The 26,502-nt window shown below is 40.6% G+C and overlaps 1 protein-coding gene across 1 annotated transcript; it reads right to left on the reverse strand.

Annotated features, from left to right (window-relative positions):
• Window positions 1-8,897: 8,897 nt before the first annotated feature.
• Window positions 8,898-17,141, reverse strand: LOC124135677. Its single transcript, XM_046501118.2, has 3 exons — window positions 16,869-17,141; window positions 11,041-11,728; window positions 8,898-10,296 (listed from the first exon to the last, which is right to left on the reverse strand). The coding sequence occupies exons 2-3, from the start codon at window positions 11,696-11,698 to the stop codon at window positions 9,749-9,751; spliced, it is 1,206 nt and encodes a 401-aa protein (XP_046357074.2). The 5' UTR covers window positions 11,699-11,728; window positions 16,869-17,141; the 3' UTR covers window positions 8,898-9,748.
• Window positions 17,142-26,502: the final 9,361 nt, after the last annotated feature.

The raw sequence follows: 26,502 nt of genomic DNA on the forward strand, positions 1-26,502 counted from the left end.
ATTGATTAGTAGTTTAGGTTTTCGGGTTTTCCCTATGTTAGGAAACACAGTTTGGTTACCTTACAAGGATATAACATTCGCACGGCTGACCAGGACAGGTTGTTCTCTCCGTGGTCCGCGCACACGAATATAACCCTTGGCAAAATCATGTGTGTCATAAAACTCAATAAGCGCTCATCTAAACAATCCTGGACTTGCTTTTATTACTTTTATTATTATTGCAAATGGCCTTAAGAGCCATGGCAATGAACTGAATGCACTCGTCAAAAAACAGTTGATAACTGATACATACATACTGATCATGTGCCATGACATATTACCTATATTTTGATATTCAGATATTTTGCACAAAAGAAGTCTCTGAGAAAATGGCATCACAACTCAGTTTCTCGTGTGTCCGCCATGTGCATTGATGACTGCCGCGCATCGTCGATACATGGAATGGTTGATGAAGGCCATAGGCACTTGAGCCCACACTCTGAGGAACGCCCGACGCAGTTCAGCTGCAGTTGTCGGCCTTGGTCGGACGTCATCAGCAGTCTTTGAATCTCGTCCTACAGGTTTTCAATGGGATTTAAATCGGGACTGAGGGCAGGCCACTGCATGGTTCTGATGACATTCTGCTGGAGGAAGTCTCTTGTTGCTCTCGCAGTGTGGGCACGGGCGTTATCATGCTGAAACTCGTGCGGCAACGTGCCGAATGAGGTATGACATGTGGTCTCAAGACTTGATTAATGTACCGAGCTGCTGTGACACCATTGCCTCTCCCTGGACCGATGACCTGGAAGACCACAGGGCCGACCCTCTGTGCAGGACCAATTCCGACCCACACCATGATGCTCGGACAACCCCACGAGTCTCTCTCATCAACACAAACATCCCTCTCTCTCTCGATCTCGATCTCTATCTTGATCTCTCGATCTCTCCCTCTCTCTCTCTCGATCTCACTCTCTCGATCTCGATCTCTCTTAATCTCTCTCTCTCTCGATCTCTCTTGATCTCTCTCTCTCGGTCGCTCTCTCTCGATCTCGATCTCTCTCTCTCTCTCTCTCTCTCTCGATCTCTCTTAATCTCTCTCTCTCTCGATCTCTCTCTCTCGGTCGCTCTCTCTCGATCCCTCGAACTCGATCTCTCTCTCTCGATCCCTCGATCTCGATCTCTCTCTCTCTCTCTCTCGAGAGAGAGAGAGAGAGAGAGAGAGAGAGACAGTCACGGCTCTTGTCTGAAAAGAGGACTCTTCTTCAATGCTTGTGGCGCCAATGCTGGTGCTGTGTTGTCCACTGAAGACGTTCCCGGCGATGACGTGGGCAACACGTCCCTCGGTGTGGCCTGTAACAGTGGAGGTGTCTGCTCGTCAATCGTCGAAACACGATGTCCGCACTAATGTGTTGTTGGTGTGTCCCCATGGTCTGTCGAGCATTTCCGCAGCAGTAACAAAGCGATCTTGAAGATGCTGTCGCACAATCTTACGATCCTGACGTCGGGTGGTGACCCTTGGTCTTCCACTACGTTTTCGGTCATCTGTAGTGTTGGTGGTCTTGTACCGTTGCTGGAGCCTGGATATGGTCCTTACGCATTGGTTACTTGCCGGGCGGTTTGTCCAGCTTGTAATCGTCCTAGGGCTTGGTGTCGCTGATTTCTTGTCAATCTTGGCATGTGGTAGCAATTCAATAACGAATGAATGTTATCCGATCTGGGTGGATTTTTATAGGGAAAGAAATGGGGGAACGCATGTGCATTTCAATTTGCACGGAACTCACGCGCATCGGGTTACCATGGCCGTTGCCGTGATGCGTTTGGGCGATCGGTTTATTGTCATCTGCTTTGTTTTTGAATAATCAAATTTCATTTTTCCGGACAAGGTTATGTTAGTTAAATTTTAGAAACTTTGACAAAAAATACCCAGATATTTGAATGACAACTTTTCATGCAATGTTACTTGGGGTGACGTTTCTTTTGCGGTTCAGTATAGAAAAGACAGAAAAAGACAAATGCCTGGCAACAAGGGAGGAGGACTAATCGCCCCCTCCCCGACAGCTATACCCCCAAAAATATCGAATCAAACGTAGGAAACCTTGAAACCCAAGTAATCTCCCTAAAACTGGCAAATGGCAATGAATTACGCATAGCCAACATATACGTCAGGGTTTCCCCATAAAACAGATTTGAGTGAGTGAGTGAGTTAAAGCTTTACGTCACATCGGCAATATTTCAGCCATATGGTGACGAGAAATTATACTTTTTAATACATATATTTTAACAAAATTAAAACCTGTCATCGATGGACAGTAAAATTACTAGAATATCACAGGGGCGGTCGGGTAGCCTAATATGACCCGGGTTCTATTCCCGACATGGGTACAATGTGTGAAGCCCATTTGTGGTGTCCCCCGCCGTGATATTGCTGAAATATTGCTAAAAGCGGCGTAAAACCATACTCACTCACTCACTCACTCACTCACTCACTCACTCACTAGAATATCACAGATTGATATTTAAAACTAGCATACAACTATAAAAAGATATCACTATATATAACGGTACAATATAAAAAAGGGCTATAGATCGCCAGCAGCTGAAGGTAGATCACCATGCTAGGGTCCATGGGGACTTACAGTACTTTTGCTACCTGCATGGACCCCAGCCGGATTTACATCATCCCTTCCGCTGTTGGCGATTAATGACAAATCTAGCCAGAATAAACGAACATATATACTACGACTAAAAAAGAGCAGAAATAAACATACTTTGAAAGACGTGGTCTTACATACCCTCTCAGGGGGACAATAATTTTAAACTACTTTAACACCCTAGGATATAGCCACTAACAATCTCAGTTACTGATTAATTCTACCAATAATAAAAGTTATTTATTTATTTACAAAATATAGCAATAAAAATTTATGACATAATTCAATTTCCTTTAAAAAAACAAGAATAAAACGAGTACTTACCTGTGTAAAAAGGTCCTACATAGTTGAAACTTTGAAATACTTATCCCTTGTGATGGAAAAATCAACACAGTCAACCAGGACATGCTTAGCCGTGATTCTTTCATCACAAGGGATGCAGAATGGAGGATCCTCACCTTTTAAAATATATTCATGAGTATAACGTGAATGGCCAATACGACATCGTCTTAAAATGACCTCCTCAATTCTGGACTGACAACCCAAGTAGGTATAACCGATATTTGGTTTTATTGCATGTAATTTATTTATGCCCACTTGGGTTTCCCACTTCTTTTGCATCAGCTCACGGATGTAAGATCTAATTATAGGTTTATAATCACTGTATGGTAAAAGAAGTGGTGTCACAGATTTGTTGAGTGCTGCTTTTGCAGCAGCATCAGCCATTGTGTTACCAGTGATACCAACTTGGTTTGGTAACCAACAAAAGACGATGCCATATTGACCAGTCGCAAGATCATTAAATAACTCAAGAATTTCAATTAAAAATGGATGTTTACAAGACATATTTTTAATAGCCCGAAGGCACGAAAGTGAATCTGAAAAAATAATGAATTCTTTATATTTGGATTTGTTCTTGATATATTTTAGTGCTGTTTAAATTGCGTGTGCTTCTGCTGTGAAGATGGAACTATTATCTGGTAATCGTGAAGATACTGTTCTGGATCCAATGACAGTGGCACTAGCAACTGCGCCACCATCCTTGGATCCATCTGTAAATATAGAGTTATAAGTGTCATAAGTGTTTCGTAATTGATTGTATTCTTGTTTATAAATTAGTGGATTTGTATCAGATTACTTAAGTCTAGTTAATGTGAGGTCTACATTTGGCCTTACCATTTGCCAAGGAGGCGATGAAAAAAGTTGTGTTGGAACTATATCATGAAAGTTTATGTTCGCAGCAGAAACGACTGATTTTATTCTTATTCCAAGTGGTGGAACAAGAGATGTTTTCTTATTGTAAATATCTTCGTAAAGAGGATTAAATACGCAATTAAAAGCTGGATTTGACTGATTGGAATATAATTTAGTGATGAACTGTTAAGAGAAGGCTCATCCGCTTCAACAGACAGACTTGGAATAGAAGAAGTGCGAAAGGCTCCAAGGCAAAGCCTTAGTCCTTGGTGATGAACAGTATCAAGTTTTTTAAAATTACTTTTACAGGCTCCACCACAGACGATGGAGCCGTAATCAAGTTTTGAACGGATCAGTGACCTGTATAAGTGTTAGAGGGTTGTCTGACCCCCTCCCTACTTTGAATTAGATACAACTTTCAACAAATCGAGTGCTTTCAGGCATTTAGCTTTAAGTGATTTAATGTGTGGTAAGAAAGTTAAATGGCTATCAAAGATGAGTCCCAAGAATTTGGCCTCCTTTACAACTTTGATAGGGGTGCCATTCAAAAATAATTCAGGGTCTTTATGCGGCTTATATTTTCTGCAGAAGTGTATACAATAAGTTTTAGATTTAGAAAATTTAAACCCGTTCTCGAGAGACCACTTGTGAATTTTATTGAGACAGATGTGTAACTGCCTCTCTATGGTAAGCATATTTTTACCACAACAAGATATAATAAAATCATCCACGAACAGTGATCCATCCACTGAATCACTTAAAACCTTGGACAGACTATTTATTTTAATACTAAACAAGGTAACAGACAAAATACTGCCTTGTGGACACCCTGATCCTGATTATAATGGTCAGACAGGGTGATACCCACTCGGACTTGAAATTGTCTGTCTGTTAAAAATTGTGATATAAAATGAGGTAAACGACCTCTCAAACCAAAATCATGTAAATACTTTAAAATGCCATGCTTCCAAGTAGTATCGTATGCTTTCTCAAGATCAAAGAACATTGATACTACGTGTTGTTTCTTTACAATAGCATTTTTCACAAAGGATTCTAATCGTACTAAATGGTCGATAGTACTTCTATTTTTTCGGAAACCACATTGGATATTTGTAATTAGATTATTGGTTTCCAGATACCAAATTAATCTATTATTAACCATTCGTTCCATGGTTTTACACACGCAACTTGTTAAGGATATAGGTCGATAGCTAGAGGGATCTGTATGATCCCGGCCAGGCTTTGGTATTGGGACTGAAATGGCATTATGCCATGAAGGAGGAAAATTCCCTGATGTCCATATTTGATCCAATATATCTAAAAGTGTCTCCAGACATGATTCGGGTAAATTAAAACAGATTTGGGTCACTGAACTTGTTTGATATGTATGAATATATTCTATTTATACTCGTGTATTGGGACTCGTCGGTGATGTTTGTATTTTCCAACGTTCTACAAGCCACAAGGTGAACCATGTTGCCATTCGCTCTTGGAAACGTTGAATCCAGTATGACCAGAGAGTTACACTTGAAGATGGTTGGTCCCTGGTTGATGGTGAAAGATATAATTTATTTTTTTATTTACAGGACTTCACAACATTATTTACCAGGGAATCGAAACTCTGCTTTGTCTTTCGTCCCTGTTTGAATGTGTAGATTGTATTGTGAGTGAGTGAGTGAGTTATGGTTTTACATCGCATCGGCAATATTGCAGCCATATCGCGATGAGAACAAGTTTATTATTATAAAAATACCTGTCGACAAAGGACAGTTTGTATTGTGGGATTCTGGTTGGTGAAAATCATGTTTCCTTTGGAACATCCCTTTGTTTAGTCCGATGTTAGATCATAGTATGATTATCTGTCACGACCCCGGTAGTTAGTAAGGAGAAGGTGAAGGTGGCAAGGAGAAGCAGGTGCACACAGACGCTTTTGTATCTGCGACGTTTAAGATATTGATTATTTAATGCTTGTTTTAAAACACTGAATTATGTATTCCATGTTATGAATGGCCCCTTGCAAACTATGATTGTCGTAAGTGGGGAATATATCAATCGACGACGTGGGAAATGTGTTTGTCGGGAACTGATTTTTAACACGTTTATACGCTGCCGTCGTATGTCTCGAATATTGTGTTGTCCTAAAGCACTATACAAACAGAAATACATTGAAAATTTATGTCTTTCTGTACAAATATATATACTAGTATATATATATATATATATATATGAGTCAAATTAAAAACTTCACATTTTAAAAAGTAATCCCATATATGATATACAACGAACAAATGTATCGGAGAAGGTAGTTTTTAATCATTAATGTCCAAAGAAGGATTTTAATTAACGGTGGTAAACATAATTTGTTCCAAGCACCTACGGTATTCGGTAATAGCATCAACAGTTTAAATCATAAGTCCCAAGCACGAGAATCTGATGGCACACAAGTTCAGTAGTGTGTATGGCCACCATGTGCGTTGACAACAGCCACACAACGCCTCCGCATGGACCTTGTGATGCTTGTGAATACATGATTGGGAAGTCGACGCCATTGTTGCTGCAAAATGGTGCCAAGATCTTTCAAATTCTGTGGTTGGTTCTGGAGAGTGCGCAGACTTCTGCCAAGAGCATCCCAGACGTGTTCGATGGGATTGAGGTCGGGAGACCTTGACGGCCAGTCCATGACGTTGACACCCGCATTCTGAAGGAAATTCCTTGTCAAAATTGCTGTGTGGGGTCTGGCACTGTCGTGTTGGAAGATCAAACCGGGTCCATGTGCTCCCATAAAAGGCAGAAGTTCTAGCGCCAGTACCTGGTCGCGGTAAGCAGCAGCGTTGAGGTTGCCACAGATGACAAGAAGCCTGGAACGTGCATTGCCACAGAAAGCACCCCACACCATGACACTTCCGCCTCGAAATCTGTCAACTTCCTGTACACAATACTGGGCGTAACGTTCATGACGGCGCCTCCACACCCTCGCCCTACCATCAGCAAATCGAAGATTAAATCGGGATTCATCACTGAAGGCGACTTGATTCCAATTTCTCCGAGTCCATCGTAAGTGTCGCTGTGCCCACAATTGACGTTGACGTCTGTGTAATTGAGTCAGAATCGGCCCGCAGTATGGCCGTCGTGCTTGAAGGTGAGCAGTTCTCAGACGGTTTCGAACAGTTTGCGCACTCAGTCTACCCCTAAACAGTTCATTTCTGGTTGATGTAGCCGTCAAAAATTGGTTACGGAGGTAGCGTAAGACAATCTGACGATCCTCTGCATGTGACGTCACACGTGGTCGACCTGGGCGAGGGCGATCAGCGGTGGTACCCGTTTGCTGTAGACGCGTCTGTAAATCATAAACAGTCCGTCGACTACAACACATCGTCCTCGCGACTTCAGCTACGGACGTTCCCGTCTGCAACATGCCGATGGCACGTTCACGTTGCACATTTGAAAGGCGTGGCATGACAAATGGCCGTAAAGACTTTTGATTTCTTGTGTTTTTCTTTTTTTGTTAATGACTGCTAACAAGTATGGCTGAAAACACGTGCGGTATTATGGCCACGTGACCAGTTGCACGTGAAAAACCACTTTTGCCACTATAGTGCTGTGCACATGATTTTGATCGATTCACCTGCACAAAAACGGGTGTTATCTGAAGACAATACGTGGCCATTACCTTGTAGATACATAGTTTTCATATAGGTATGTTCCACACTTTTCAGATAACTCAAATTCAGTTCACATCCACATATTTGCTGGTGAGCAAAAACAACTATACCTCTCAGCTGATTTTATGTGTTAACTGATATTCAGTTTAAAATGTCTTAAGTTATTATATCAAAAATATGACTGAGTGAGTTGGGTTTAACGCCGCTTTTAACAGTGTTCCAGTTATATCACGGCGTATCAACTTAATGTGGGAGGAAAGACCGAAGTGATGCAGGTCTCAGACGTTTACCTCTTCGGTGAAACCCACGAGCACGGGTATGGTGCTGACAAACCTAGGAACATAATCGGGGCGAACCGGGATTCGAACCCACAACCATTGGTTTCTGACGTGCCCAAGGGACGCAACTCTGCACAGCGAATCGCGTCGCCTTTGACGACTGGGCCACCCGTGCCCCCTACAAAATATGAAGTTAAAAAACTCACTCAAAGAATACTTCTATATGGTTTTATATATATATATTTTGCCGGTGGTATCTTAGACATCTTATATGGACCAAGAGGGAGAATTGATCAAGACAGTTTGTTTTATTTGCTGATCATTTCACAACTACCAAAAACCCAAGGCCATTTATACTTCAGCATGTGAGGTAAGGAGAGACATATCCCTAATTTTGAGGTTATTGTTCACTTACAGATTCAGTATTAACATTGAATAATTTGCATATTTTAAATGACTTGGAGTTATTTTTGTGTGAAGTTTGACACTTGGTTCATTGAACCACTAATTAGCCCTAAACATGGTGGAGACTACTAGACCTTCCCGCTGGAAGACTTTCGCAATGTTGTGAACCACTTTGCTCCGAAATTGAACCACTGCTTCTACCCAGCAGATGAACAAGATGACAACAGTACTAAAGGCAAAACCGTTGTAAAATTCTGAAGTCTGTTAATGATTTAATAACGAAAGATATGTAATAGTTTGCTCTGGTATGTGAAGTTACAGCACTGGTGCGCTGCGGTCAAATTATGTAACAGACAGTTATGCGACTGATAAATAATTGGAATTAAATTTTAAAAATGGTGAATGACTTACAATAACATTAAAAATTCTGAAGTAATTTCAGAATGTACACTGACATGAAAGTTGTAAGGTAATTTCAGAATGTACACGGACATGAAAGTTGTAATGTAAACTTAGGAAGTATGTAGCAGCCTTCCGATATAATGGAAACAGCCAGCTGCGTGGCCTCCCAATAGCCAAGAAAGGACCCTTCACAGTAGCGAAACCGGTTAACATTCGATAAAGCCAAGATTCCATTACATATACGTCTTTCATGTTTTTATGAAACAAAAAATCACAAAATGTCAATAATCATTCATTCACCATGTAAAGTGACTGATATTATTTTATTCAATGGAATAAAAATAAAATATATATTCTATGATGAGAGAACATTTACCTTAAATTTGCCCAGATAAGACATATATATTCTGTTCTCTATAACAGGTTATGTAGAATTTTTCCTTGCTGCCATCATTGATCGAAGGCTGCAGTTTCCAATACAAGCTCGCAAGGCGGGACTTTAAACCAGGGGCAGTTTAAAAGGGGGTTCCACTTGGGACATTTGTAACTTCAGGGGGATGGGGAGGTGTTTGGATGTCCCACCCTAAAGCCTATTAAAAAAATTACAAACACTATATGTCAACCATTATTAATAATTTTACCTTAACAACCAAATCAAAATATTATAATAGTAGGAAATGCTCATATAAAGTGGCATCAGATGTGAAAAAGTGTCATATGCACGAAAATACGGTACACTGTGTACAATTACTTTTTACCTCTTAATCAGAGATAGATGTTCTCTGTTCTAATAAACGTATCAAGACTGAAATTATCTATGATAGGAGTGCAGTGCGTATTTTTGTAAAGCCCCAGTGTCGAAAACAAATACTCTATACACGTGGATATATCTTTATATTAATAACAACTTCATTATTATCAACAGAAGATAAAGGAGAAGCACTTGATATTTCCCATGCTGACATACGATCCATATTTGCTGATCTGAAAGCAGATGCAATGTCACTACAGAATATCTCATCAACAGCAGCTTGTGAAGCTAGGGTATCATATGTAAATGCGTGTCATCCCTTCCCACTCCCGCACAATTTTTTTTTCTCATGGTTTTTGTTTCGATTACAGTCATTTACTATAACGTAAGTAGAGCAGAAATATACAAATACAATACTGCATGCAACTACCAGTCGCCGCTTTCACGCCACTCCCTTAAGAAACTTAGAAGAAGGTTAATTTTCATGGAGTTGAAGCCAAATCCGTAGTGCACACCGTCAAAACTGAGAAGATCAGAGGACATATTATATGTCTTCAGAATTGGAGTTTTATATGATTGAAGACACTCTTCTAACTTCTTTTTGAATACTTTCACATCAGCGACCACCTTGTCATAATCTTTTGGAGCTCGAACAAACCCTGGTGCGTTAACTTCAAGCCAAAGTAACTTTGGCCATCTTGACTTTTTGTCCTGCAACAACTGGGCAATAGGTTTGATATACTGTGTACATACCGACTCGTGATTGAAATGGACATGGTACCCTATTCCGGTGAAGAGAAGTGTTTTGGGTTTTTGCAGCATTTTAAGAGTATCTTGGTAAAGCTGCGGTCCATTCTGACTGTAGAAATAACTCGTGTAGGAGAGAAGCTTATTTCCGTCACAAACCGTTCTTGGAGATTTTACATAACGGAGACATGAGCGTTCTGCAAATATACCATGGAACTGACACTCATCTGTAATGAAACAATGTCAATAGTACACAATGTGTATAGTTCATTGGAGGTTTCATGAATGTCAGCAGAGTTTGTTTACACGTGACAAAATGGAAATAAAAAATATATGATATATAGTGCAATGGGTATTATTATTAATATGTATTATATTTCCATAACCACAAATACACCACATAGATCTTAAGGATCCGACAGAACCCTCATTTCACCTTCTGATCATTGTTATAGAATGTTGTTATTCATCTTTTGATTTTGAAGATTTGGAAACAAAATTGGTCATTGTACATTCTACAGATATATACCAGACAACAAAGGTGCTTCAAATAGTATATTTGAAACAAACCCCTAAAATTGTATGTTACACACGAAGTATTCACACTTACTGCATTCGACGTAATAAGAACCCCGCACTAATAAGCGCCCATGGCGATATTTTCTTATATATTGGCTAGTGAACAATCCCAATTAGCACCCCTTCCGATTGTTGAATGTACACAAGACCTATTTATTCGTGTATAATACGTGTGTTATATGTATCCTTAATTATATAAATTAAATTCTGGAAAAATATATCTGTCGTATATAAATATTTCAGGCTGTCAGCATAAACCACGAAATTTACGATCTTTCAACTTTTTTCTCCAAAATAATATTCTAAAAGGAGCCACCTATTTCTAATTTGAGAGCGCCCTGGGCGCTTATCATGTCGAATACGGTACCTCCTGAAAAGAAACCGTGACTTACCTTTTGGTGCTTGAGGCTCGAATATATCTCTTAAGGGAACGCCTAGTTTTTGCAGAAGAACATAATACATATGCCGCATCAGAGAATCTCCAACAAAATGGATTGTACTACCTTTCAAGATGTCACATATTTCTCCCCGTGTGTAAGAGTGAACAGAACATGATGGTTTAGAAGGAAGCCATGAAGAATATTCAGCGAGTTTTTGTTGTCTGATGTCATAACAATTCGGACATACACATTCCTCCACCGACTTCTTAGTACATGTATTCTGGTAACAGCAAGGGGTTGGTCCTTTAGGATGACACAGAGCTCTTATCCTTTGATATTGCAGATGAGTGACATTTCCACATTGTCCATTAGATCTTTGGAAATTTAGAAGATCTTTAAATCCGGGAAATTGAACTCCTAGCATATTGTCGGCCTCTGTGTCTTCCGATGGAGACCGAGGATGTGCCTTCCAATGCCCGTCCATTAAAACAGAGACAGGACATTGTCCATGGGTTTGTTCATCATTATGTCGTACTTGTTCCCCAATTTGTTTTGTCCAATTTTTATTCAACACCAGAAAGGTGCGGTTTTGCTGAGAGGTCAGCAGACAAACAATCACAAGGAGTATGGTGGCAAACAGCACAATCTTAAGCTTCTGCTTGAACTCCATAACACAGATTTCCGAGGCGTGCTGAAGTGTCTGAAATGAAACGATTTTTTTATAGAATCCTTTTCATGTAATGTTTTCACAGGATGTTCATTTTCATTTCAACACCACATTCAGCACTATTCGTGCCGTCATAGAATCAAAAACCGGTGTGTCCACATTTGAAACAAACGCAAATAGGGATAGGAAAATGATACCCCTGAAAAGACGATGATCATGTTCATGAATCATATTACCGGATTTTTAAATGCCAAATATATCCACCGTAAGACCCTGTTAATACGCACACAATTACACGTATATGTAATTATATTACATTGGTATGTAAAATGACACAGGTGTGTAAATTGTGCATATGGACGCTATTACATAACCAAGTAAATATGCCACATATGCAAAGCTACACTTTGTCAAGAGTTAGTGTAAATGTATTTCTCCATTTATATTTGCCTCGTGTTTATTTTTGTCATATGGACGCAGAGCAAGATTACAAATGTGAGCAGTTGAATTATGGAGATTGGGGGAGGGATTTCGACTGTTGAACAGATGACCAGTATATTGCTAGCTCAGATTTGGTCCTCAACATCAACGGGTTGACATACTTGATGCCTTGGAACTCTCGACAAGGGGTTTCTTCCTTCAATTGGAAGTGTTCAATCCATTGCTGCTCATCAAACTTATCAACCACAACACTTTATCACCAAACCATATTCCTCTATTCCGATGGTCAAATGTGGCATGATTAAAAATACACATGATATGTCTGCGTTAATATACTATTGACGTAGTTGAGTAAATTTACACCTGTGGAATAATTACGTACGAAGGTATTATTGTGCATATGAACAGGGTCTTACTAAACTTGAAATATATGTGTAATTATCTGCATATAATAATAACTACCACATATGATTAGGATATACTGGTAGTCGGAATCGTAAAATGACATATGCTTTCTTATGCTTATGGAAAGGGTTATGTTGTTATTATTTCCATACATTTATGGCGTACGCTTCGTACCATGACGCTGTGCGTCTTGTGTGCACTGTGTGTGAAATGGCAGACAAAGTGTCTTTGTCACAGCCACCGGTTTAATTTGACTTCTTAACTTTTTTTCGTTTTGCAATTCTGCCCAAAGGTATTATTAATGGGCACTGAGGCCCATTGGCCCAGGAGACCCACACTAAGTCTGTCATCTGACATCAATAGCTTGCGATGGATGATATATACATGTTCTGACTCGAGTGAATGAATGCGCGAACAATTGTAATGACTTTAACGCAATCAACAGTACATTTCTAAAGCTTCTAGAACAGGATGGCACAGATGACATATGTAACAACACATGCACGCTACTATGGTTGTCGTATAACCAAACAAACATTCGTATAATTTAAACTCTTCGATAAATTATCGTAAGACTTTGTTCACTTGTCCAATATGGGTGCCAAACCAGATGATAAAACATTTGATTTCGAAATATTGCTGATCATACAGGCCATATTGTGACTGAATGATTGAAATTCCAAGACTCTCATCATTTACCTTTTCAATTCGGGTTGGTAAACTGCTTTTGAAGCAATACTGTAAAGTCAATGATACCACAACATATAGAAAACTTCCATAATGGTAGAGGTGGAGTTTATAAAAGTAATTGAATTCATGGCCCACTGTAGGTGAGTTACTTTTGTGGGACTGTGTGTTTGATAGAAAATATTTGTAATAAAACGGGTGCCAAATTGATGGTTGACGGACTTTTTCAGATCCACTTTTCCAAATCTTAATTCATCCAGGGCTACCATCCACAATTTCAAAATGTGAACGAAGTGATATTTTGACATGGAAGCGGTATGGTGTGGTTTCAAAATTGACTTTGGAATCTGAGCTGTTAAGGACCATATACTTGTCCAATATGACAATACGTGTTCACTGAATGTTTTGCACTTGACTTTCTTCTTCCAACAAATCAAAACTTGATGGCCAACGTACCAAGTAATACTCTTTTCCCGTTTTCCGCTTTTTCTTCAACACCTTTTCACTATTCCATATGTGGTGTAAGTCCTGTTTTTGAGAATCCACATCGTATTAATTCCACTTGTGTTAAATACTTTCTGTGACTATAAAGAAAGTCCTTCCTTGATTGGATTAAGAATTACGGTTAGTCTTTGAGCCAGGGATTTGGTGGTACATGTGCTGGACCCAGCAATATATCTCTTTTTGTGTGGTTTTTATGGAGCTTTGGAATCCAGTACAAAAGAGGTATGGATTAATGTCAAGTCAAAAGTTGATAGTACTCATGCAGGGTATTGGCAGATTCCTTCCTCAGTTAACATACTGGCCTTAAATGTGGCATTATCTGATATCCGTCATTTATACCAAGTTCTTTGATCAAACAATTAATGGAGTGATGCTTACATATTATGGTTATGTTACATATGTTACATATACTGTACGTTGGCAGTTCGTTGGTTAGAAAGACTGCCAGCGCCTTATATTTTGCCATGTCATCCATATGGCATTGCTGTGCACAACAGTGGAAACCAATGATTTTCCCTGTATATTCTATAAGGTCGACTGCGTTTAAGGCTATTGGAGGGATGGTATATTTTCTCGAATATTCTAACTTTCATGCAAATGATTGAGTGATTTTCAGAATTGAAATGTTGGTAGACACAATAGGAAATATTTCTTTTGATGCCGGATCTATGATGGCTGACTCGTGTCGATAATTTCTGTTGTGTCTCTCCAACATAAATCTATCCACAAAGGGTACATTCAATGCCATATATGACGTTTGACATGAAATTGTCCCTGCCATCATGTCCATTTATATAAAACATTTATTTTAAGTATTGAGATTTTTAACTTCACTAGGCGAGGAAACATGTCTGTTCGCAACAAAAACAAGCTCTTCAAAATCTGTAGCACAGCGACACAAATTATTGGCATCTCCCTTCGGGACATCGGCAGTATTTAGGAGCAGCAATTAGTTAATAAAGAAAATAAAGTATTAAGCGAAAACTCGCATGTTTTACATTCGGAGTAATAATTTATACCAGCTGACCGCCGACTGCGATTGCCGATGTTGAGAACAAACCGGGCCCGGATTTCATACCACCCAGTACCAGGTTTAAAAATACGCTTTGTGACCTTTTGCTTTTTAAAACCTTTAAACTTGTTTACAGTCGGAGTAAATCTGTCAGCCCTATCTCGCCTAACCCCATACATTGCACGTTCAGAGTCAATCAATACGAAGGCAGTTTGATCGACTAGACTGTACATGTTCACTGTGGGAAGTCAGGTTGACCTCCTAGTCTTTCAGTCTTTCTTTGTTGCATAGTAGTCCTATTTTCAAGGGTAGTTTCGGGGTTGATATCTAAATTTATATTTTCGTCCTCTAGATTGAACTCTTTAATTATAAAGTCATGAAATATATAGTAGTCGATCAAACTACCTGTTCTGGTATTAAAATATCCCATCAATGCAACAAATATAGTCAGATATTGATAGCGTTATCAATTATGAATGCCCTCTGTTAAATACCTTGAGCATTCAAGTGGCATATACCCATTTCCGTGAAGATTCCGGGGTAGAATAGGTCTTCAGCAACCCATGCTTGCCGTAAAAGGTGACTATGCTTGTCGTAAAAGGCGACTAACGGCATCGGGTGGTCAGGCTCGCTGACTTGGTTGATGCATGTAATCGATCCCAATTGCGTGGATCGATGCTCATGACATCAATCACTGGATTGTCTGGTCCAGACTCGATTATTTACAGACCGCCGTCATATAGCTGGAATATTGCTGAGTGCGGCGTTAAACAACAAACCAACCAACCCATCCACAAAAACAAAATCTTGATTAATAATAAAACATTTTCTAGACAACTTGACTCACAGAGTATACATTATTACAATATTTACACATTCAGCAACACCAGTGTCACCTTTGAATAATTGTTTACATCCTTATCATAATTTCTATTAGCGAGTGTAACCTCCCAAATCAGTAACGTTAACCACTGAGGGTGAATACTAGCATATTGTTTTATCTCCATCTCATGTCAACTTTCTTTTAGTTTCAAGTTCTCAATTTTCAGCTCTGTCAGAGCAGGTGCTTGATCACTTGTACTTTTGTCCGAGTGTTTTTAGTTCTGCTTCTCTTGGTGTTTTTTTTTTTAGCTGCCCACACGTCGAATCTTCCATCGATAAACTTCACGCAGTTCTCGAACTCATCAACACGCATCTTCACAGAATCAAACCCTTCCACCTTGATATCCAGTCTAGCAATGTTTGATGACATCCATCTTGGCCAGCCGATAGTCACTTTTGTCAAGTTTTCGCCATCATTGCTGACGTGTCTGAAATTAGGTGGGTTTGCATGTGCGTACTGGGGCGTTGGGAGAGTACCACGTGTCCACAGACTGTCGCACAAGGCTACCAGTGGCCGTGTTGTTCATTGACATCACCTGATTGGGTGTATATCCCAGTGTTATGTCGGTATCGGTCTCATCTCATCTTTTTACTACGTTAGCGTTTCGGTTTGGTCATCATGTGACATTATATATATCTATGCTAATACAGTAAACTACGGTTATAACGAACACGCTTATAACGAACTGACGGATATAACGAACTTACTCTTTTGGTCCCGACTATTTGCTGTAGTTATGCTGTATATATGCTTATAACGAACTACGGTTATAACGAACTAAAATTAGTAGACCCTTTGAGTTCGTTATAACCGTACTTTACTGTAAGTTGTAACTGATTTCAGTATATTTAACACCTACTTATCTCAAACGTAACAGAGCTCAGCTCAGGTACTACCCTAACGCTTGTCAACCACGCTATCTTGTCGGTGCACGGCAACACGTATACCCTCTACATGTGTTATCGATTGCCTCATAACGTTGCTGGTATGGTTGCTACACTAACAAACCAACTCTGTTAATTTTATTAAATAAATCTACACCAATCATACCAGATTTCAAGCGTACCGAAATCCGTGTCATATATGCATAGCATTTTCGATTTCAGCCATTTCTCCTTCCCCTTGAAGCATTATGTTCAACTATGCAGTTTGTTATCAATATTTGTCTCTTTGTATTTCCAAAGTATTTACAGGTTTGATTTATGTTATGTAGACTGTTTAAACATATTCAACAATCTCGCCTGTGAAAATGGTTGGAGCACAATCGCTGACCCGACCCACCGATGACGTTGAGTCCGTTTAATTATGACCAAGCTTTATAGTTAACACCTGCATGTGATGCGGTCATCCACACAGCCTCATCCACATAGCCTCATCCACATCGGAACAAGTAAACTGGTGTTAATTTTGCGTCATAAGGAGCATGTCATAGAAATCATAATTCTCTAGTCCTTTCTGTCGCTATTCTGTTCCGTATTGGCTCTTAGTGAGGATCAGCAACAGTCAACGCGATCGGTCTGGGAAACAATACACACACACATTACAAGCTGTATGTATCGATCTTTATTCTCATATCAAAACCGGTTAGAAAAAGGACAAGCTTTTTTAAGGCCATTATGTAACAGCTGAATATAGGTTTTGTTACATTACACGTTCAGGATAACGACCGAGGTTTTTCCCCGACCCAAGTGTTTACAATTGGCGAATGTATGACACACGGTTTTGTTTCATTTGCTTGTTTCTTTCTTTCTTTAACGCCAAACTCAGCAAAAGTCCTGTTATATATGACGGCGGTCTGTATATCAACAAGTCTGGACCAGAAAATCCAGTGATTGACATCATGGGCATCGGTCTACGCAATTGGGATACGATGACATCAATCAAGTCAGCGAGCATGACCACCCGGTCCTGTTAGTCGCCTCTTACGACAAGCATGGGTTGCTGAAGACCAATTCTAACCCCAACAAGTCTTGGATTAGAATGTATAAAACACGAATGAAGTGGTTTAAAAATTAGATTTAATAAATCAACAATTCGCCATTACGGTGTTCCAGACCATGGGGGGGGGGGGGGGGGGGCACGGGTGGCCCAGTCGTCTAAGGCGCCGCGATTCGCAGTGCACAGTTGCGTCCCTTGGGCACGCCAGAAACCTATGATTGTGGGTTCGAATCCCGGTTCGCCCCGATTATGTTTCTAGGTTTGTCAGCACCATACCCGTGCTCGTGGGTTTCACCGAAGTGGTAAACGTCTGAGACCTGCATCACTTCGGGCTTTCCACCCACATTAAGCTGACACGCCGTGATATAACTGGAATACTGTTAAAAGCGGCGTTAAACCCAACTCTCTCACTCCAGACCATGGACCTGATACTGTACAGTTTGGGGATAACAATCTTAAGGTGTTTCCTGTACAATTTGGTATTCACATAAACCAGGAATGTACAGTGTCAAAAACTCTTTACAGATATGTTGTATATGTGCTGACTGTTCTGTCTTGAGACCAAGCCTGTTTACGGCTCCGGGTAGGGACCCCCGATCGCTTGCTTGTCTGACTTGTTAGCGTGTCAATTTCTGGCAACTGAGATTGAACAGGATGAGATGTATAATCACTGGTTAATCTTGTTTAGACTCTCGATCATATAGTTGGAGTATTGCTGAGTGCGACGTTAAACATCAAGCATCAAGCCAAGCACAGAAACACCATATACTGATATCTGACAACGTCACTTTCATCAGTATATTTCGTATTAACTGAACATGTACATTTCACCAATACTGTTTTATGAAAACGCGAATGAAAGCTTCAGTTTGTAGAGGGCCTTATATGGGACATTTTTCTGAATAAAAGAGCCAAATCCTTTCCATAATCATATATATATAAGACGTCAACGACAGACAATAACCAGTCTCGATTATCCGCCTAAACAGAGTCCGATGACGTAACAGGCAAAAGAGCAGTGAAAAATATATGAATGGCTCAATGAATAGATCCTGAAAATATTTCTCTCTCTCTAGGGAACGGCAATTCGCTCTGAAGAGTTGCTTCCCTTCGCCACTTCAGGATACGCTGATTGTTGGCTCGAATTGGTTTGTTAACACCATAGTCGTACCCCTGCGATTGAGTTTCACAGAGCTACTCGGGTCTTTCTTCCCCCATTTATTGGCGCAAAGCAGTGTAATGTACAAGCCTTTTGTATATTTCGGTCAGTATACAGTGAGATTGATCATATTGTATATGTTGTATGCGATACAGCATACAACCGTAAAGATATACGTTATTGCTGTGTGAATTAACGCATATCGCCACTGATCTTACCGACTGTTTGTTTAATGTGCAAAAAACAAAATGTGAACACGTTCTAAATCACCTGTTTCGATTTGGCAACGTGATAGTTCGTGTGACGTCACCTATATTCGTGAGTCTGTTCCACGAAACTACCTCTTGTGGCATAATGGCTTATAATTAAGTCTGCCTTGTATGGCTACAAAATTGCATCTAGTCCATCTAAATGCATTGTTTATTACTACATAGTCGTGACACGAAGTAAAATAACTTCTGTCCCTGGTTGAATGCAATTTCCCTACCTCGCATAGACCCGGACAAACCAAAGGGGTCCATAAACGGCCTGGAACAGTGTTGATGATGCACACATAAAAAAAAGTATTAACATCAACAGCCATGGTTTAATGAAAAATTAAACACAGGCGAAAACTTTACCATAAGAGAAAACGTCAATATGGGCGATTCAAACAAAATACAAACTTTCGTTTTGGCGAGTTTACCGGGGAACACAGGGTAAGGCTAAAGAGTACTTATAAAGCGTACAAGAAAAAAATACCGATAAATTACTTCCTATGAGGTCAGCTGATCCGAAAACATGCTGGAATCTACTAATATCTTTCGATGTAAGAAAAACTGAAAATAACATAGATTTAAGAAGGTTCTATGAATATTTCAAAATGACGGTAAGGATGAACATAATAATAGTCATTCTATTGCTTACTGTGAAGCATTTTGACATGACTTATTAAACAGCGTGGTTACGGAAGATGAGGTTTTATCAGCAATCAGTGATCTCAAAAGTAACAAAGCCTGTGGCTTGGATGGTAGTTGTAATGAGTATATCAAAGCGTCAGCTCGTCTACTACTGTCATTGTAACTACACTTAAAGGCAAAAGAAACGTCACTTCTGAAAATAGTGATAAAACTTAACAGACACTGGCAGTTACATGTTCTGTGGTCAATAAACTCATTTATCATTCTACTGCTTCTTTTTGTTGCCTTAAAGTCCATTTAACAATTGAGTTTAAAATGGAGTGCTCTGCCCAAACGCAGCCTACAAAAGTGCAATGGGACTCAGTTGCGGAAAAGTCTTGTCAAAAACATGATGCACGTGCATATCGTGGATGGTATGGTTATAAAAGACGCCCAAAACTGTTAAGCTGTCTTTCGTTATTTCGATCAATCAGCCATGTCAAAATTATCAGGAAATGAGAGACAACAAGCGATCGGAAGAGTGCACAGGTCGTTGCAAATACATTCAATGTCAACGTCAGAACGATATATCGTTTGCAACATCGCCACAACAACACCAACACCATTGACGACCGACCGCGTAGTGGTCGTCCTAGAGTCACTACTCCTAGACAAGATCGGTTCATGATACGCCAACACCCGCAGAACCGATTCCGAATGGCCACTGTACCAGCTCGGCAAACCATTTGCAACAACCAGCGTGCCATCAGTGATCGTACAGTCCGACGTCGCCTAACTGCCAACAAGATCTCGTGCCATTGTCCTGCTCGTGTACCCATCCTGAGAGATCGTCACCGACAGGCCCGACTGCAATGGGCCAGGCAGCATCAAATTGGCGTCAACAGCAATGGAGAAGAATCATCTTCACTGATGGAAGTCGCTACTGTGTTTCAACTGTGGATGGCAGAGTCAGGGTCTGGCGAACGTTATGCTGATGCATGTGTTGTGGAACGAGACCCGTGGGGTGGCTCAAGCATCATGGTTTGGGGTGGAATCGTACTGAACCAGAGAGTGGGACCTGTGGTCTTTCAGAATATTGGTCCAGGCAGGGGTAACGGCATCACAGCTCTCCGCTACATTGACCAAGTCCTCAGACCCCAGGCCTTTTTTGCCCGTCATCAAGACCACACCTTTCAGCAACGCCCGTCCCTACACTGCCAGAGTCACCAGGGACTTCCTCCAGCAGCACAACATCCAAATCATGCCTTGGCCTGCCCTAAGTCCGGATTTGAATCCCATTGAACACTTGTGGGATGAGATCCAACGCCGAATCAACGACGTACGCCCAAGGCCGACAACTGCAGCAGAACTTCGTGTAGCGTTCCTGGGGATATGAGCCAATATCCCAATGGCCTTAATCAACAGGCTAGTCTACATGTACAGGAGATGTGTGGCTGTAGTCAACGCCCGTCGTGGCCACACTAGGTACTGATTTTGAACCCCCCAGCAGTGATGTCTTCTGGTGCCTCCCCAAATTCACAATTCGCAAAAACATTCCCCAGACTGTTAATTTCATGTTGGTCAAACACTGACTTTCTCCGATGTCTTTACCTACATATATAAGCCTTTCTTTTGCCTTTCAGTGTATGTAAAACTATTAAACCATGTATTAATTAGATAATGGTGTCTGACCTGAATCCTGGCCTACTGGTAACATAATGTCCATTTACAAGAACAAAGACAATCCAAAAGAACCAGAAAACTACAGGCATAACCCTTGTAAGCAGTTAGGCAAGCTCTTTACTTCTATAATCAGTACACACATCATGTTAATCTTCTAGGTCTCAACCAAGTGAAATTCAGGAAAGGCTATCCAACAACAGGTAATATATCTGTATTAAAGGCTCTCAATGATATTTGTTATAGCCAAAAGAAACATCTGATTTGATACTGCATGGGGATGTGGTCAAAGTTAATAGATAGTAATGTGAAAGGAAACTGTTTTAGAATTATATATGAGATGTATCATTGTGACGGTAGTCTACCGTGACACGAGCTATGTGCGGTGGAGCGTTGTCCTGTTGAAACAGCTCCCTCTGGCGGTCAATAATTGGAAGAAGTTGAGGTTGTAAGAATTTGATTCATGTAGTAATTTGCTGTCAAATTTCCTGAACCACAACCAAGTCAGATCTCGTAGTGTAGGATATGGCCGCCCACACCGTAACACTACCGCCACCGAAATTGTCGAATTCACGGACACAATGTGGGGCAAAACGCTCATTTCAAAGACGATAAACACGCTGTCTTCCATCTCGCCGGTGAAGAAATCGTGATTCATCGCTAAACCACACTCGTCGCCAGTTTCTCAAATTCCAAGGCTGTAAGGTATGGCACCTACGCAAGCGTCGCTGTCGATGTATCTGTTCCAAACAGGGACGATAACTGGTCTTCTGGGTCAGATTCCAGCCTTGCGAAGATGGTTCCTGGCAGTCTGATCCGATATCCCCCTCAAACCAGGGATGTGTCCTGCAGTCTCCGTAACTGTGGCACATTGGTTCTCGGACGGTCTGCAGTGTAACTGAACTCTGTGTGACGGTCACAAAGGCGGCAAATGGTGCTGTGGTGGACGTTGAAGTGGCGTGCAACAGAAGACTGCGATTCCCCTCTTCGGATACGTCCTATGGCCATGTTCCGATTGGCAGCGCTGAGTCTCGGCATTTTCGATCTTGAAAAATGTTGACAATTGAATGAAAAATTACTGGCTTATGCTTGCCTCTTTATAGCCTCTACCACAAGTTACGAATGCCATAACCTGCACGTGCATTTTGCGTTACTGTTTTGATATTATTTGTTATGATTATTGTATATGGTATGATATTTTTGAACAAGTGTGAAAACAATGCCGTTTAAGACAATGCAAATCGACAATGGCTGCGTTTTGACGCACCGTTTGTCGTATATCAGGACACCAACATCTTCCAATAACATATATAAAATTTCTATACCGTAGTTCTTTGTTTTGTTTAAACACAAGTGGCCCATAAATATATAATCCTTCTGTACTACATGTTTTGATTTATTAGTATACTGTATAAAAACTTGACTTGATGTTGCCAAGAAGGAATCTATGACGTCAACAATGGAGTCACGTCATTGTTATTGCGTCAATTATATTGTCATAGACAAAAACGTCAATTATTCATTGACGTCACAGACAATCATTATTTCGGCAGTGACCGTGTTTAGCGCGCGTGTTGCTTTCGGGATGTACATCAAAAGCAATTTTGAGTGCGATAGGAATGGGGTTTGGCACAGGTAAGTCAGCGGCTTTATTCTTTGATTCTTTGATACACATCAGATGAAACCACGAGCACAGGTGTGGCGCTGACAAACCTAGAAACACAGTCGAGACGAACAAGGATTCGATCCCACGATCATCAGTGTCTGGCCAGCCCAAGGGAGGCAACTCTGCACAGCGACAGGGTCACCCGCGCCTCCCGTGTTGATTGCGATACAATGTCCTGTGCAGAAACTCGGTCACATTGTTATTGCATGCATTAATCGATGAGATCTCAAACCTCACCTTATTGTCAATTGACAATGACTGCCCACAGGCCACCTTATTATCGATACATACTTAATTAACACAGTGATCGTATTACCCCGGCGCTTTGGTATCGCCTCACCTCTCTCTGCTTGTTTAAGAACTCGATAATGAAATGTGAAAGGGAATATATGACCCGCCAAACAACCAGGTCTGTCACATGTTTATTTCTAGGGCGAAGGTAGAACATTTTACGGTAGCTTCAACATCAAGCGACCCACGCGTAAAATCCTCACCAAGATAGCGCTTCCCCATCATTGTGGTGATCCTAGATCCACGAAATGTTCTTTGCTAAATCGACCGTGTGTCTATATCATGGCATGACAATTCGAAACTGGGAACGGAAAATGGCTTTTTTTTTGTTAATATCTCTGGACAGTATAAGTGTCTATTTAAATTGGTTCGGTGGAGCCTCACATAAATTTTACCTACATATATGTGTGGAGTCGAACATAGCCTTAGGTTAGACGAGAGAACATAACCACTAAGCTACCTTGTCTCCCCATGATTTTATGTGTGAGTATGAACGTTTTCCAAAATGTCGAAATACGTTTGTATCGGCTTCTTTGGATATTTGTTTGTGTTCTTTTACCACGTGTTTGCCCTTACCTGATTTATAGAATATAAATAAACAAATTTTATTCCCCCAAGATTTTCTCCATTAAAATTCGAACGCTCCAGCTACTGGCAAACAGGGCCGTAATGAATCCTGAACTATTGAATTAAAACAATGCTGATGACAGAGCAGTAATTATTTTGTGGTTAAGTGTCGATTTACACTGACTACGTAATGTTGCGTTGCTAACATTTCTGCGAGTCCTGCACATCTGACCATTCACTGATTAACAAAAGGACAGTATAAGGATCTCACCCAACGAAACTTCGCAATCATATTTCATATCATGTGTGCTACACGTGCATTTCAAATCAAATATGATGACTGGTTGTTCCTTAGATAAGATAGAGAACTCGTGTCAATACATCAAGACATTGATATAGCCTCACGTAAAGAAACGTTAGCCCCTTTAAGAGGGGCAATACGCTGGGGTCAAGGTCAAAACTCCATTGTTAACTGAACAATCTGACCTGTGAAATATGGGTTTTCGTACTATTTGGTTGATGCGCATAATAAAGAATGATGAATTAGAGATAAATACCTATTTTAAAATTATTTTTACTTGAATCACATTTCCTTTGATTGCCACTTGACCCAAGATTAGTACCCCTTTAAATAATAATTGTCCATTTGTATTTGGCTTTTTCCGTGCCAGATATCATACTCTAAGAGCACCGTTATTACCCCTGTCAACTGAACAGCGAGTACTCGATTTTCTTGCTCAACTCCCTGGGAAGTATTGAACCCAAGCTGCCTGTGAGACGAAAGGTTAACAGTCACATTACCATTTCGTTCTACCGGGTACCCATTCACTGCTGGGTGAACAGTGGCATATTTGGAACAAAGGCCACTGGTTGAGGAGACTCCACACGTGCCACCGTGTGCGACACGACCGAAGCCCTAGAAACCCATCCAACTGCTCCCCGCGGCCAACGTTGCTTAACTTCGACTGACTTCTGATCTCCGCGCTGTGCACAGGGTCACCACGACAAATCATCCATTGTTGTTATAAATGTTGGTTTGTTCGCCATGGAGTGAATGTTGGGTGACATCTGTACATGCATTGAGTAATAGTCATACATTTCCAGGTGTTCACGAACGAAACTGTGAAAACGAGAAGTGTGGGTGAATGAACCTACATTCTGAACAAAAGAAACCATGGCAACGAGACCTGCAGTGGGACAAACATGCAAGGTAGAGATAGACTGGGCTCCTGTCTACCAACAGTACATCCGGTTTAAGGTAGAGATACATAATACTAGGTGCGTTCGATAATTTAAATTTAAGTAACCAGGGTTGACCAGCTTCATCCTGAGTTAAACAGCGTTAACCAAGCATAGCTTAGGGCAGTACCCGAAATATAACGCATGATAACTGCAACAACATCATAATGGCTACCAGGAGAAGGAGAAACATAGCAGCCGTGTGCGCTAATACTAGTACGTGAGAGGTTAACATTGTCAAATATTTCATTGCTAGATAAAACTGCCAATGTACATTTTCTATTTAATGCATGTAAAACAATAAGAACGTTCAAAATAACGCGTAGAACATCAAACAGAGATGAAAAATCATCAAGGTGCATTATTAATTCTTAAATATTTATATAAACGATAAAAAATTACTGGTAAGAATAAATCCCACATACCCCGCTTCAAAACAAAAAGCCGCACGCTTTTCCCCCTGAATCGATAAAGGTTACGTGACATAGCGCAAGCTCACCTCAGCTCAATCGAACAGCTGTTTTCTATCAATTTTGAATTTGTGTTCACTCTTTTTTAATGTCACATTAAAACATGTCGGTAAGATATATTGGTTGTAGCAGGATCACTCGGGGTACATGGGGTTTTATACCACTCGTACAAAACCTCACGGGGGACCCTTAAAACCCCATTTACTCCGAGTGATCCTGCGACGACTTATAATGTTTGCTCAAATTTTATGCACCGCCTTTTACCAGGAGATGGTCAGGCCGCCATATGACGAAAAACGGTCTTATTACATAACAGTATATCAAACCTTCCCGTAACATCTCAAGACTTCGGTGGCGGTCGGGTAGCCTAGTGGTTAAAGCGTTCGCTCGTCACGCCGAAGACCCGGGTTCGATTCCCGACATGGGTACAATGTTTGAAGCCTATTTCTGGTTCGCCCTCCGTGATATTGCTGGAATATTGCTAAAAGCGGCATAAAACCATACTCACTCGCTCACTCTAAACTTAGAGTGAGTTTTCTTTAACGTCCCTTTGAACAGTATTTCAGTAACTTCATCATGGGAGGAAAGTGATGCCGGTCTCAGACGTTTACCACTTTGGTGAAACCCACGAGCATGGTAATGGCACTGACAAACCTAGAAACATAATCGGGTCGAAGTGGGATTCGAACCCACGATCATAGTTTATTGGAAATAAGAAACTCAACTCTGCACAGCGAATTGCATCGCCTTGGTGGCCCGTGCCGTGCCCTTGTTTCAAGGTTACAAGGTCGTTCTGTATAAATTCTTGCATGCAGAACGCCTACAGAACGAAGTACATTGTTTGAGTGCTACGTCATGCAGTATTGATCCAACAGTTCGGTATTTTTGAAGTTGGTCGTGACTTACTTGTCATATGTCAAAACAACAGCTGGACAGATTAAGAAAACCTGGTCAATATATTACGTTTTGGAAAGTCATGTTATATTG

This window comes from Haliotis rufescens, unplaced genomic scaffold, assembly GCF_023055435.1.
Source record: "Haliotis rufescens isolate VD_foot unplaced genomic scaffold, xgHalRufe1.0.p SCAF_2, whole genome shotgun sequence".
In the NCBI taxonomy this organism is placed as follows: domain Eukaryota; kingdom Metazoa; phylum Mollusca; class Gastropoda; order Lepetellida; family Haliotidae; genus Haliotis; species Haliotis rufescens.